We start from the raw sequence: 15,051 nt of genomic DNA on the forward strand, positions 1-15,051 counted from the left end.
TGAGTTTGATCACCATATTTGCATTTTTTAAGAAGTTTTGTTTTGGGGCTGGGGATGTGGCTCAAGCGGTAGTGCACTTGCCTGGCATGCGTGCGGCCCGGGTTCAATCCTCAGCACCACATACAAACAAAGATGTTGTATCCACTGAAAACTTTTAAAAATAAATAAATAAATATTAAAAATTCTCCAAAAAAGTAGTTTTGTTTTCTCCTAGATAATTTGCTTAAGGTTTGGATAACCAACACTGGAATACAGCAGAAACAGTCGATATGAAGTAGGCTGACAATCGCTAGAAATTGGGTTTTAGTATTTTTATTTTCTTCTTTGCAAGACTAATAATCTAAAAGCTTGATTTTATATTCCCCCACTGCCCCAGTGCTGGGGGTGAACCAGGGCCTCATCTATGCTAGGCAAGTGCTTTACCACTGAGCTAGACCCTCCAGCCCTTTTAAGTTGCCTAGGCTGACCTTAAACTTAGGTTCCTCCTGTCCTGGCCTTCAAGTACCTGTGATTAGAAATGTGTGTGGTGGTGCAGTTAGGTTATATTTCTTGAAATAGTACCTGTTTCATTTGCAAGTGGGGGTGGTATCCAACCTAGGTATTAAGCCTTAAGCTGAGAGCATATTAAAGACAGTGTAATGTACTCTTTGTGTAAGAGTAAGTTACTCTGTATGTATTCTTTTTTCTCTCTGCATGTGTGGTGATGGAGATTGAACCTTGGACCTCATGCTTGCTAAGCAAGTGCTCTTCCTGAGCTGTATCCTCAGCAGCTACATGTATTCTTTTTTTAATAATATTTTGTTTTATTTGTAGTTGAACAACACTGTCTTTATTTTATTTTTATGTGGTGCTGAGGATTGAACCCAGAACCCCCGCATGTGCTAGGGGAGTGCTCTGCCGCTGAGCCACAACCCCAGCCCTACATGTATTCTTATACTGTTAAAGCTTCTCCTCTTTTGTTTCCTGATTTCTCCTTACCTGTTAAGCAGCAATATAAATGAAATGAAATTAGCCAGGTTCTGTCCATTGAGATACCTAGTGATCCCAATAAAATTTCCTGCCAGAAATGGAAATAACTAGTTATTCTCAAAGCTAAAGATTTCTAATAGTTTGAATTATAGGAAATTGAAGCTCTTTAAAATAGCTATTGCTGAACTTTCTGCAAGATGATACAAGTGAGAGTAGATGCAACAAATTAGATTCAATACAGTGTTTTACATGGAATAAGTAAATGCAATTAAAAAGGTGCTATATAATTTGTATACCAAAATCTTATTATTAATGTATATTAATTTAGAGAAATGAAGGCCTTCTTAGTGTTAGGATTCTTCTAGGAAAAGAAGCTTCTAATATATTTTAGGTTTAGCTAGTGGCCATGTTTGTATTATTTAGCTTTCTTATTTTAAAAGGTATATAATGGGAGATTGATTTTGTGTAATTTGTTAAATTTGAAAACCTGGCGCTGGCGCTGGGAGGCTGAAATAGGAGGATCACAAGTTGTAGGTCAGCCTGGGCAACTTACACCCTGCTTCAAATTTTTTAAAGGGCTGGGGATGTAGCTTGGTTTTAGAGCACCCCATAGTTCAACCCAGTACTTGGGGGGGGTGCGAAAAGAAAAAAACACTTTGAAAAGGTTTATTGAAGGTTTCTTCTGTCAACTAATAGTACTGTTTGCTCAGGGTTGGAAGATAAGATGGAAACAGGAGGAGGGAAAGCTCATAAATCTGATTCCTTTGGATGTTACCATAAACTGAATTTCAGTTTCAGGTGAAGACTGTCTTACTACTCTGCTTAGGTCCCATAGGCCTTTGCAGAAAAGGAAATGAAAAGTACTAGTCATGGTGTAAAGAGAGGAGGGGCCCAATAAGCTGTTCTAAGATTTGGAGATTGGGTTGATTTTTGTGGTTTTTCTCTCTGACCACAATCTTTTTGTAGATGGATACAGTGCCTTTATTTTATTTTTTTTTATTTTTAGTGGTGCTCAGGTGCCTCACCCATGCTAGGCAAGCAGTCTGCCACTAAGCTACAACCTCTGTCCTCCCTGACTGCAGTCTTGCCCTTAATTTAAAGCTTAAACTAATGTCTTCTATTACATGGAGTTGGGCATTGTAATGTATCTAGCACCGCTCAAAATAATATCTGGCACCAACTATTTGTTCAATATATTAATGCAACTAACTGGCACTAAGTGCTTGCTGTGGTGAGTATTGTTTAAGTACTTTACACATGCCATCTTCACAGCTTACACAGTTGGTGGTACTTCTCTTTTTTGCTCTATATAGGACATTGAGGCATAGAGAAGTAAATAATTTGCTCTGGATCAAACATTAAGAAGCAGAATTAGGGCTGGAGATGTAGCCCAGTTGGTAGAATGCTTGCCTCACATGCACAAGGTCCTTGGTTCAAACCCCAGCATCTTGCAGGGGGTGGGGATTAAAATTCAAATCTTGTCTCATGCCAGAATGTGTTGTAATCCCTGTGGTGTATAGTTCTTTAAATATAGCAGTATGATTTTTTTTCTGATTTTTATCACACTTATAATAGTGTTGTTGGGTAGTAAAGGAAGTTTTAAAAAACTTCTCTATCTTCAAATTCATGTATAAAATTATTTGGGATGGGGGTGGGAAACTATAGAGTCAACGCTGTGGGCATTTTTATGGCATATAAGACATATCACTTGGGGCTGGGGTTGTGGCTCAGCAGTGGAGTGCTTGCATCACTTTAAATTAAAATATTAATGAACCAAAGACTGCACTGTGTAGCTTAGTGGTAGAGCACTTGCCTTACTAGCATGTGCAAGGCCCTGGGTTCAACCCCCAGCACTGAAAAAAGAATTTTTAAAAAAGACTAATGGACTAAAAAATTTCTTTATGTTTCTAGATTTGGAGCAAGAGGTGGTGGTGGCCTTCCCCCAAAGAAATTTGGTAATCCTGGGGAGCGTTTACGTAAAAAGAAGTGGGATTTGAGTGAGCTCCCCAAATTTGAGAAGAATTTTTATGTGGAACATCCAGAAGTGGCAAGACTGACTCCAGTAAGTGAGCGAGTGTGTGTGTGTGTGTGTGTGTGTGTGTGTTTTATCTTATACAAATTAAAGTAGACATACTGGCTGGAGTGTACTTGTGTACTGCTATTGCTGTGTTATATTTTATTCTAGTGTATTAAGACTGGATACTCAGGATAGGGACCAGTTTAAATAAGCACATAATGTATTCCTTGGTTCTCATTTATTGATTGTCTCCCAACCTATTTGTCATACATGATTTTAACTATTTTATGCTAGGTCAGGTCTTTTCAACAATGAAATACATTTTTAAAAAATAAATTGGCAGTGTATACTCTACTTTTAATTTAATTATAATAATTATTTTAGATTCAACCCATGAAATGGCTTTTTGTTAAGGGAAAAAAGTAATGAAAAGAGCACTTGGGCCAGATTTCACATTTTCTCCTTTTTCCTAGTTTTGACCTTAGGCACATATCGCTCATTCTGAGTATGTTTTCTCCTATGTAAAATGGAACCCTTGTTCACCTGTATCATTAACTTATAAAGTTGAAGTAATGAAAACATTATATATTTAGTTTTATTAGTGTGAATTGGGAGGTAATTGTCAGCTGGATTGTAACAAAGTTTTGAATTGTTGAGAATAATTTATACTAACTAGTCTTCATTTCTTTTTTAGTATGAGGTTGATGAGCTACGCCGAAAGAAAGAGATCACAGTGAGAGGAGGAGATGTTTGTCCTAAACCTGTCTTTGCCTTCCATCACGCTAACTTCCCACGTAAGTGTTTTTTAATTCAGAATCTTAATTGTGGGTAGAATAGTAAACATGAACATTAGGCTATTTAAAGGTTTTGACATTGGCTCGGGATGTTGTTGAAAAAATATGTATAAAGCCTTTCATGAAGGTAATAATTTATTCCATGTTACGGTTCCAAAAACATGTAAACCTGCTCAAGGCAAATCTCTTCTTGCATAAGAAAAAATTTTTCATGCTCTTCTGTTCTTCAGTTCAGACTGAGAAAAAGGTTTTTTCTATCTTCCCCTGGGGTTTTTACCTCTGTGTATTACAAAGCAGAATAAAGTTGCTTTCTAACTGGAGATAATATAAATTTGGCTCCCAAAAAAGGACTGCCCGTGATGTTAGATGCTTTAGGATAGTGGTTTTCAAAGATAGCAGTGAACTTCAGGGCAGAGTTTTAGGTTTTTTTGATTTTTTTTTTTTTTAAATAATAAATTTATTAGAGAGATGTAAAGCTGGGTAAATCTTAAAAGCCTAATAAGTTTTTGTTTGTTTTTGTGGTTTTTTTTGTTGTTGTTGTTATGGTTACTGGGGATTGAACTCAGGGTCACTTGACCACTGAGTCACATCCCCAGACTTATTTTGTATTTTATTTGTAGTCAGGGTCTCACTGAATTGCTTAGCACCTCACCCTTGCTAAGGCCACTGGGATTACAGGCATGCGCCACTGCCCTCAGCCCTAATAAGTTTTTGAAGCCTGTTTTGTCTGCATTCTTAGTTTTACTTAAAAACAATGACATGTTTATTCTCTTACAGAATATGTAATGGATGTATTGATGGATCAACACTTCACAGAACCAACTCCAATTCAGTGCCAGGGATTTCCATTGGCTCTTAGTGGGCGGGATATGGTGGGCATTGCTCAGACTGGCTCTGGAAAGACATTGGCGGTATGTACCAGCAAGTGGTAATTATTTTAGTATCCTAATTGTTACATATACTTTTAAAAAATATTTATTTTTTAGTTATAATTGGGCACAACTATAATACCTTTATGTATTTAATTTTATGTGGTGCTGAAGATTGAACCCAGGGCCTCACACGTGCTAGGCGAAAACTCTACCGCTGAGCCACAACCCCAGCTCTGGCACATATACTTTTAATTCTTCATTAAAATGTAATTAGTGTAGGTAATATTTTAGCTGTTAAATGTGTGGAAGTATTTTTAAAATTTACATTATCATGAACACAGTAATGTTGTTCTGTTTTTCAGTTTCCTGTTTTAAGTATTAACTAATTACTGTTGTATTTTAGAATTATTAAGATAATGGCTTGTTTTGGGGTTGGGAGTGTAGCTCACTTGGTAGAGTGCATGTCTCACATGCACAAAGCCCTGGGTTCAATCCCCAGCACCCCACAAAAAAAAGATGGCGGCTTGTTTTTAATATAAGATTCTTGTTCTCCCCAGTATTTGTTGCCTGCAATTGTTCATATTAACCACCAGCCGTACTTGGAAAGGGGAGATGGCCCGATTGTAAGTGTGTTTCAGTGTGTTTATAATTTTAATAAGAACTATAATTATTGTATTTTAAGTTTTATGCTTTATACACGTTATCTGATTTTGTTCTTAACTCCACTCTCCATATCTGGAAGTGGTATTACCACAGTTCTTAATTGCTCAGTGATGCTGTGAGAAATATAGAAAAGATGTGAGATGGGTTCCCTGCCCTGTGGTTCTTAAAATCAGGTTGGGATTTTGTGTGTGTGTGTGTACTAGCCACATATATTTGAAATGAGTGTGTATATTCTTGAGGATGTTTCAAAATACAAAATGATATATTGCTTTGCTTTATATAACATAGTGTATTCTATAGAGATTGTTCTTTTATCACTAGCTGATATGAGTGGATCAATGCATAGAGAAGGATTACTAGTTGCTCACAGTTTGTATAGTACATGTTTCAAGAGTCTTGATTTGGTATTATTTGGGCCAGATTCCATGTGATTCTGGCAGCTTACATGAACTGTTGTTTTTGCTTATGTACCCAGTGAAGAGAGCTTAAATGAGCAGTGTTGGCTCTGGCTTTTTTTTTTAATTCATTTGTATTTCTTGCTAATATTTAATCCATAGTTGTGTTGCAGGATATTTTTAAAACTGCTCGTTTTGCAAGAGTTGTATAGTTAAAACTAGGTAATAAAATTTGTAAATCTATTTAAGTGGTACATATAAACTGTAATGAATTATAATGCATCAAAGGCAGGTGAGAATGCTGCCAGTGTCATTCCACATACTAAATAGTGAATTCTAATCATTTTTCCCCCACCCCATGGTGCCCTTCTACTTCTCTGTTGACTACGCACCCCGTCACATGATTTGAAAAGTATTAGATAATAATTGAAGAGATATTTTATTGTATTTCACAGTTATTTATGGGTTTTTATTGTTATTGTTTTCTTAACGTGCAATGTCTCAAGTGGGTTTTTGCCTATTTCAGTGTCTGGTTCTGGCTCCTACCAGAGAGCTTGCTCAGCAAGTACAGCAGGTGGCTGATGACTATGGCAAGTGTTCTAGATTAAAGAGTACTTGCATTTATGGAGGTGCTCCTAAAGGTCCCCAGATTCGAGACTTGGAAAGAGGTAATTAAAAAAATTATCAGGAATATTAGTTTATCTTACTTTACCAATTTCTGTGAATGATATAGAAGAAAGGAGTACGATATTGTGGAAAAAAAAATCAGTATTTTAGGAACTTAGAAATCCTCCGGTTTATTAGCTATTTTGGGAGAGGAATTACCACAGCTGGAAAGTCTTAACTTTGTAAGATTTAATGGTTATGCAAGAATTCTTAATGAACTAGATCTTTTTTGTTTTGCAGGTGTTGAGATCTGCATAGCTACTCCTGGGCGCCTGATAGATTTCCTGGAGTCAGGAAAGACAAATCTTCGCCGATGTACTTATCTTGTGCTGGATGAGGCTGATAGAATGCTTGATATGGGCTTTGAACCCCAGATTCGTAAAATTGTTGACCAAATCAGGGTGTGTAAAACTGATCTTTCACTATCTTTATATTCTTTGACTGTTGTTACAATTCGTTAGCCTGAGAGAAAGCCTTTCCTTTCCTGATAGCCTGATAGGCAGACACTGATGTGGAGTGCCACCTGGCCAAAAGAAGTGAGACAGCTTGCAGAGGATTTTCTTCGTGATTACACCCAGATCAACGTGGGCAATCTGGAGTTGAGTGCCAACCACAACATCCTTCAGATTGTGGATGTCTGCATGGAAAGTGAAAAAGACCACAAGTATGAAAGAGATATTACTGTTTGTTTTAATAACACTGATGATAATGCTCATAATGATCCAAAATTAAAAGTGAATCTAAAATTTTTTAGCCAGGCATGGTGGTGTATGCCTGTAATCCCAGGAGGCTGAGGCAGGGGGATTGCAAGTTAAGGCCAGCCTCATCTCCTTAGAGAAACCCTGTCTCAAAAAGGATTGGGGATGTAGCTCAGTGGAAAAAGTGCCCCTGGGTTCAGTCTCTAGTACCAAAAAGAAAGAGAAACTTTTTTTTTTTTTGCTTTCTACTAATTCATCTTTTGTGTCATTTATTGGAGCATTGTGGTTAAAGAATTTTTACTGTGATGTGAAAAGAAAGTGCTGTAGTTTGGGGAGTTAATACTGCAGAGATCTGCATAGTATGTGGGGAGGCCTTTCCTGCATGATGACAGTAGTGTTGGTCTTTTTTTTTTTCAGGTTGATTCAACTAATGGAGGAAATAATGGCTGAAAAGGAAAATAAGACAATAATATTTGTGGAGACAAAGAGACGCTGTGATGACCTCACTCGAAGGATGCGTAGAGATGGGTGAGTATGGCACTGAGATGATTAGCCTTGGATTTCTAAACTGGTGTTGTGAATGTTGTATTTTAATAATGCCCCACATGCAATTTATTTTTTAAATGGATAGTCATCTTTTGCAGCCTAACACACCTTACCAAAATTATGTAATAGCATTTCTTTTTAAGGCTTAGCTTTCCTCTTTAAAGATTTTTAAAATATTGGTTACTTTTTTCCTGCTAGTTGGCCTGCTATGTGTATCCATGGAGATAAGAGTCAACCAGAACGAGATTGGGTACTTAATGGTAAGTTCCAAACTAAAGGGCCAGGTAGTGTTTTTGGCTTTACAAACCATCTGGCAGTCCCTGTTGCCACTGCTAAACTCTGCCACTGTAACACAGAAAGCAGCTGGCCATAGACGACATGAGAAGTCATGGCCTGGCTGAATTCCAACAAAATTTTACTAAGTGGCAAAAGTAAGTATTTAAGAACTGGGTGTGGTGGTATACATCTATAATTTCATGATTCATGAAGCTGAAGTAGAACGTTCAAGTTCCCGGGCAATCAATACACACACATCTTGCATGGGTGGGGGGTAATAATAATGGTTTTTCTTCTTCATTCCACAGCTTTTTAAGATGTCCCCTAGCTTGTTTGTATAACTTGATTTTTCATTTGTTTTTGCAGAGTTCCGCTCTGGAAAGGCTCCCATCCTCATTGCCACGGATGTAGCCTCCCGTGGGCTAGGTTTGTATAGATAGGTGTCTGTGTCAAGGGTTTATGTATCTTTTTGGTTTAAAGATTTGTCATTTCAATTTTAGAATTGTATAAACATCTGTTTAGTAAAAAGAGAAGAATATAAGTGTGACTCCCTCCCCCCACAGTTTTTTTGTTTTTTGTTGGTCTTTTTTGTTTTTTTGTTTTTTCCTCAAAACCTTAGTTGTTTTTTGTTTTTGCTTTTTTTGGGTTTTTGTTTTTTGGGGTTTTTTTTCCTCTCCTTTTATTTTCAAAGTCTCTTCCTGCTCCTAATAAACAGGCTTTGGTCTGCAGCAAGGCCTAGGCATGACTATTCAGTTAGAGGGAGAGGAGACATTCACTTGAACAGCGTAACTTCTTGCTGGTTTTGCTCTGTTTTCTGGCTTTTTAGAAGGAGCCTGATTGAACCTAGCTATTGAAAGCTAGTTCCTTCAGTTATTACTTTTCCTTTTATCAGTCTGTTATAGATAAATTATAGAGGCCCAATTCTAAATCATATTTAACATATTTAACAAACTTATAATACAGTATCATTCAGTTAAATCTGTATTGCCCGGTGTAATTTACTGAAGTTAAAAAATGGTGGGCATTCAGTTATCTCCTCCTATTACTGTACTCATATCATAGATGTGATAATATAGAAGTTAAGAGCTTAATTTGAAAATGTTTTTGGAGTTTCCAACTCACTATGATGTAAGGTATATACAGATACTCTGGTACTTTAGCCCATCATTTTGAGCTAAACAGGTCTGACTCAAAATTTTTATATTTAAAAACAATTATTTCTGTTGGAAGGAAATTTTAAAACGATTGGCAGGTGTTTGATTCCTTGTCTAGTAAGGTGAGAAGTATCATATTCCCTAATACTATTTATTTAATGTAAAGAGGACACATAGTCAAACTGGAATAAAAAAGTAATGGAGCCTTTTTGTCCATTGGACTTATCATTGCCTCCTTCAGAGGGGGTGACCTGCAGCCATGATGGAAAGTTGTCCCTGCCCTCTGAGGTCCTGTCTGGGTCTGTGCCGGTAGAACTTGGACCTGTTGGGAGAGGAGGTGGAGGCCTGAAAGCACTTTACTCAAAAGCTTTCAGTAATGTGGTTTTTAAACAGGCTTGCTATGTGCTGGTAGCTTCTTTGTGCATCTTGCCTAGACGATTAAAAATATTTGCTCCATGTCCCCTTGCATTTCTAAATCGAATCAATTGGCTACCATTAGAATAACTTAGACTCTTCATCCCAGTCCCCCTCATCCAAGTGAGGGGAGAGGGAAGGTACCTGAGTCTGTTTCTTGTTACTCAACATCAGTGCTTGTTTTGGGCCCCTTTGTTTGCTGCCTTGTAAAAAATCAAAAGGAGGGAGAAAACCCACCAAAATGGCAGAATTCTGACCAAGGTCCTACAAGATCCTGGAAAGTGAAGGCTTCTACCTCATAGACAGGGGTGCGATTTTCAGCTGAGTCACCAGGCCTTTTTTCACTTCCTGTCGAGCGATGATCTCTTAAATGTTCCCTTCAGGTAAGTTCTTTGATTCCCATAATTTTGTAGTAATCATCCTCAAGGCAACCACTATTCCCTTTCCACTGGGATATTTTTTATTTCTCCTTTTTGTTTAAACTACACGCTGTTAAACTAAAAGTATTGAATTTATTTTGTTTTGTTTTTTAACAGAAGCTTTGATATCAGCTGCAGATCCCTCAGTACATGGCCGAGGCAAATCTACATTGGCCCGAAGCAGCTCTAGATGGGCCTGTTGGCTAGCCTTAGACCCTCCCAATTAGTGATTGGAGATTCAGGCCATGTCCTAGGGCTTTCCAGACCAAAGGTTCTTAGGCAGCTGGCCAAAACATTAACTTTTCCATTTCTTACCCTGCTACAGCATCTTCTATAAAGGCAGCAAGATAATATTGTGGCAGTGCACAAATAACATCAGGGCAGGCTTGACTGGAGAAAAACAAATTCTGCGCTTGCTCCTGTGTGCCTTCGGCCAGCTGTGTGCACACACAGGACAGCTTTCTAGTGAAGAACTTGCACCATGTCTGCCCCCTATTGAGCCCCTCCAGAAGTACTCCCAAGTATTAGATCTGAATTGTTGACTGCAACCCCCACCCCACCCCCACCCTCAATGCCAGTGCTTTCTGCTAGGAAAGCATACTTTTGTGTGTTTGTGCAGTAATTCCACTTGCTCTGCTTCCAAGGGCTATACTCAGTGGGAGCGACTAACTCTGAAGATGTGGTCATGGATTATAATCCCCCCTACCCCCACCCCTCCCAACCCTTGCCCTGTAAGTTTTTTTTCTTTGTGGCATCAACGACCCTAGCCTGAGACTCACGCTGCCCCCTGTGATAAGTGCCTTCTCGTCTTTCTGGTGTGATTCGGGACTTTAGGGGTCAGTAAAGACCGAGGAGCCTTTATTGTAATAAGAAACAGACATAATGCCCCTTCTTCACAAGCCCTGTAACAACAGCCAATTTTTTTTTTTTTAAATCATCTCCCCTTTCCCCCTGAAATTAATCCAGTCTGGGCAATAGATGCAGTCTGACCCTTTGGATGTAACTTACATTTTTTTTTTATTAATTATTTTTTTCTACAATCACCCCAATTACCTTGGGGGAGGCGTTGGAGGACCTGAAATTTTTACCCGAACCCAGGTTCTCCGGCGCTTGGCAACCAAATGGGGCTACAGAGAAGCATCTAAGCCAGTTCACAGAGCGAGCGTGTGTGGGGACTTCTCACTGCCACGGACCCTTGATGCATGCTCCCCGCGCTCCAGTGGTCCCGTGTCAGAAGGCGGAGTTTTCGAAAGGAGGCCGCCAAAAATAAAAGGCAAAGAGACGGGATCGGCTGCAGCGGTTTCCCAAAGGAGGAGGGAGTGTGCATCGGTCTGGTAACAAACAGAGAATGTTTTTTCATTATTTATATCACAAAAATCTGTGTTTTATCTAGGATATTTTCTGAATATTCTTTGTAAAATGCAGATTTTTTTTTCCACAAAACATTAGGATTCTGTTATATTCTTAAATTTGTTTGTTTTAAGTAGGTAAAAAAATACATTTAGCTGAAAGCATTACACTAACATTTACATACTGTAAGCATTAGGAGATTATTCAGCCCAATTCCCAGCAGTAGAGAGAATATTAAAACTTGTGTCTCAAGGTTTCATTTTTTTCCCATGTTCTTTGGCTATCTATTTAATTTCCCAGGTCACATAGACAATCTTTGATCATTGAAACAAGTACTAAGCCTGAAGTAACCTTGAGTTGGGCAAAAAACTTCATTTGACAGAAGCTGGGTTTGGTAGTATAGTGAAATTTTAGTGTAATGTGTGCTTGTGGTAATTCAAAGGGGAAGGATATTTTTTTGCAAAGGAAATTAGGTGTGTACTTTGGCTCTGATCAGTTTGTTGTTTTTTTTGTTGTTTTTTTTTTAATATAAGAGCAAAAAAGAATTAACCTAAATGTTAAGTCTCCTTGAAAATGTAGTAATAAAACACATGAAGCTCCTTTTTTCATTTTGCTCTGTGACTGGTTCAAAGGTAAGTTTGTTATGTTGTTGGTAGATTTTTGCCAGGCTTCTCCCAACAGAGTAGAAGTGATTTGGCCCTGTAACATAACAGTGGTTAGCACTTGCTTTCTGTATTCCAGTTTTGGAAAGGATGGCACTGGAACTTGGTGGTCTAAGGACCAACGTTGGTGCAGCTCCTGTCAGTACATTGGTCAACTATAGATGAGGCAGGAGTTTGATGGCTGGATGGGATTTCCTTAGAGTTCAATGGCCAGTAAAGATGCCAATTCCCATGCATGTCCCAAGAATCACTAATCTTCTTTTACTCTGTTGGGATGAGTCTTTTTTTGTTCCTGCTCAGAGTGGTTACTAACTGCACCTTCTCTCCTCTCGCTGTCATCTGCATTCGTGCTTCCCACCTGTTGTTGGCATGTCCTTTACCTTCTCTTTCCCTGCCACGTCAACCTACACGCTGACTCACCATTGACGTGGAAGATGTGGAAGATGTCAAGTTTGTGATCAACTATGACTATCCAAACAGCTCAGAGGATTATGTACATCGTATTGGCAGAACAGCCCGTAGCACCAACAAGGGTACTGCCTATACCTTCTTCACCCCAGGGAACCTAAAGCAGGCCAGAGAGCTGATCAAAGTGTTGGAAGAGGCTAATCAAGCTATCAATCCAAAACTGATGCAGCTGGTGGACCACAGAGGTGGCGGCGGAGGAGGGGGTAAGGGTAAGTCCTGGAGTTTTCCAGGTACTGCCAAGGTATCTTTTACATTTATTATGTCTTGGTTTATCTTTATTTATTTATTTATTCATTCATTCATTTAAGTGGTGGGGCTAGGGATCCAACCCAGGGCCTCATGCATGCAAGGCAAACACTCTGCCAACTTAGCTATATCCCCAGCCCCTGTTTTGGTTTATTAATCCTGTGGAAGCTTTAAATATATTGCTTAATAACAAAGGAGAGTGCTTAGTAATTTTCCTGAATTTTTATATATTTTTCATATATTTGGCAGCATAGTATTTCTGTAGTCATCTAAAATTGATCTCTGTGAAATATATGGTACATGTTCATCATTAAGCTAAACTACTTTTTAATACCTTAAATGCTTAGCATCTTAGTTTTCAGTTTCTATATGAAGTCAGTGATTTTACAGAAATTGAGACATGGTTGTCTACCATTGCAGAATATACTAGGAGTTAGACTTCCTAACTCCAGGTTTGTTGTGTTAAGATTGTAGTCTTGGTCATGCTCAAGAAAAGAGCCTAAAACAGTGGAGTAAAGTGCCTACTTGGGGGCTGGACTAGCTGAAGGTCAAGGACTTTTTTTTTTTAAGTTATTGATGGACATTTATTTATTTATATGTGGTGCTGAAGACCAAACCCAGAGCTTCACACATGCTAGGCAGGCACTCTACCACAGAGCCACAACCCCAGCCTATACCCCTTCATTTTTATATTTGGTTTTTTTGTTTGGATCATAAGCTTGGCATTAAAAAATACTTTTTATCCTTCCATCAGGAGGTCGTTCTCGATACCGGACCACTTCTTCAGCCAACAATCCCAATCTGATGTATCAAGATGAGTGTGACCGGAGGCTACGAGGAGTCAAAGATGGTGGCCGAAGAGACTCTGCAAGCTACCGGGATCGTGGTGAAACCGATAGAGCCGGTTATGCTAATGGCAGTGGCTATGGAAGTCCAAATTCTGCCTTTGGAGCACAAGCAGGCCAATACACCTATGGTCAAGGCACCTATGGGGCAGCTGCTTATGGCACCAGTGGCTATACAGCCCAGGAATATGGTGCTGGCACGTATGGTGCTAGTAGCACCACCTCAACCGGGAGAAGTTCACAGAGCTCTAGCCAGCAGTTTAGTGGGATAGGCCGTTCTGGGCAGCAGCCACAGCCACTGATGTCACAACAGTTTGCACAACCTCCAGGAGCCACCAATATGATAGGTTACATGGGGCAGACGGCCTACCAGTATCCTCCTCCTCCCCCTCCCCCTCCTCCTTCCCGTAAATGAAGCCACTCAGTGGTGGTGACTCCTGTAGACTTAATTACATATAAAGGAACACTGTCTTTACTTCCCCCCTTCCCTTTTTCTTTATTTTTTTTTTTATTGTTTTTTTTTTCCCCTCCCAACCATTGTGATTTGTCTTTTCATGCAGATTAGTTAGAATTCACTGCCAGGTTTCTTCTGCCCCCGCTCCCCCCAATCCAGTCTATAATAACAGATTTTGTAAAAATATACATAATGACTGGAAGAGAAAAATTTCTTCCCCCAACTTCTTGCATGTTGAGGATATTTGAGCTATTTTTCATCTTAAAAGAAAAAGTAAGGTATTAGGAGGTCCTTTTATGGGAGTCCATTTTTTGTTGTTGTCCTGAGTTTGTTGGGAGGCAGGGGGGGAGGACTGGATTGTCCTGCAGAAGAAGATGGCATCTGTGCTGTGAATTACTCTCATCACTGGGTTAGAAAACCAAGAGGAATTTCCCTGCACATTTTCCATGATTTTTTTTTTTTTTTTTTTTTTTAAGCATTTCTCAAGTTGGATCAGGGTTCCTCCGGCCTGATGAGGTTTTTTTGTTTTGTTTTGTTTTTTAAGACCATGCTTTGCCATTATCATTTCTGCTGATGGCTTGAGTGCATTTGACAGTTAAATATTTTTAATTGGTTTTCTCTTCTCTTACAGTCTGCCTTCCCCTCTCCCAGTTACTGAAAAATAACCAGTGTAGTGTCAGGTTAGAAATTGCTGAGTGTCAGTTTAATTCTCTCTTTTAATTAAAAACCACAAGGGTTAATGGCATTGGTTAAACTGCAGCATCTTGGCATTGGGGTGGAAACTTGCCTGTTTTTTCTTCCCCACTTAACCAGGGACCATCTGTGAAATTAATTACCTGGCCGGACAGTTACTGTGAGCAAATGAATGTCAGTGCTCACTGGGAATTTAATTTTAAGTAGTTGAGCCTCTGCATTCACCTGCAGTGTGTAAGGAACCTTTAATGATTAAACATTGTATTCAAAATGGGCAGATTTTCCTTTTCAATTCAGTATTTGTAGAACTAGGATAAAAGCAGCTCTCTTTGCCAGTCACTCTGCCCCTTTGGCCAAGCTATTGTGAGCAAACACTCTTAAGCCCCCCTAAGCTCTTCATGCCCTGTCCTGCGTGCTTTCTAACAGCTTCTGAAGGTATGCTGTCCTCAA

The 15,051-nt window shown here is 39.0% G+C and overlaps 2 protein-coding genes across 2 annotated transcripts; both read left to right on the plus strand.

The window, feature by feature from the left end:
• Positions 1-2,860: 2,860 nt before the first annotated feature.
• Positions 2,861-12,420, plus strand: LOC107139651 (probable ATP-dependent RNA helicase DDX17). Its single transcript, XM_015482557.2, has 12 exons — positions 2,861-3,031; positions 3,681-3,780; positions 4,558-4,691; positions 5,210-5,275; positions 6,237-6,378; positions 6,617-6,777; positions 6,868-7,040; positions 7,492-7,602; positions 7,819-7,880; positions 8,263-8,322; positions 10,982-11,217; positions 12,330-12,420. Exons 3-11 carry the CDS (start codon positions 4,566-4,568, stop codon positions 11,026-11,028), a joined length of 948 nt encoding a protein of 315 aa, XP_015338043.2. The 5' UTR covers positions 2,861-3,031; positions 3,681-3,780; positions 4,558-4,565; the 3' UTR covers positions 11,029-11,217; positions 12,330-12,420.
• On the plus strand, positions 11,274-14,875 carry LOC107139862 (probable ATP-dependent RNA helicase DDX17). Its single transcript, XM_015482705.2, is given in 2 exon segments — positions 11,274-12,572; positions 13,364-14,875. Coding segments are annotated over 2 exon segments (948 nt in total). The 5' UTR covers positions 11,274-12,130; the 3' UTR covers positions 13,870-14,875.
• The last annotated feature ends 176 nt before the right edge of the window (positions 14,876-15,051 follow it).

This window comes from Marmota marmota, unplaced genomic scaffold (genome assembly GCF_001458135.2).
Source record: "Marmota marmota marmota unplaced genomic scaffold, marMar, whole genome shotgun sequence".
In the NCBI taxonomy this organism is placed as follows: Eukaryota; Metazoa; Chordata; class Mammalia; order Rodentia; family Sciuridae; genus Marmota; species Marmota marmota.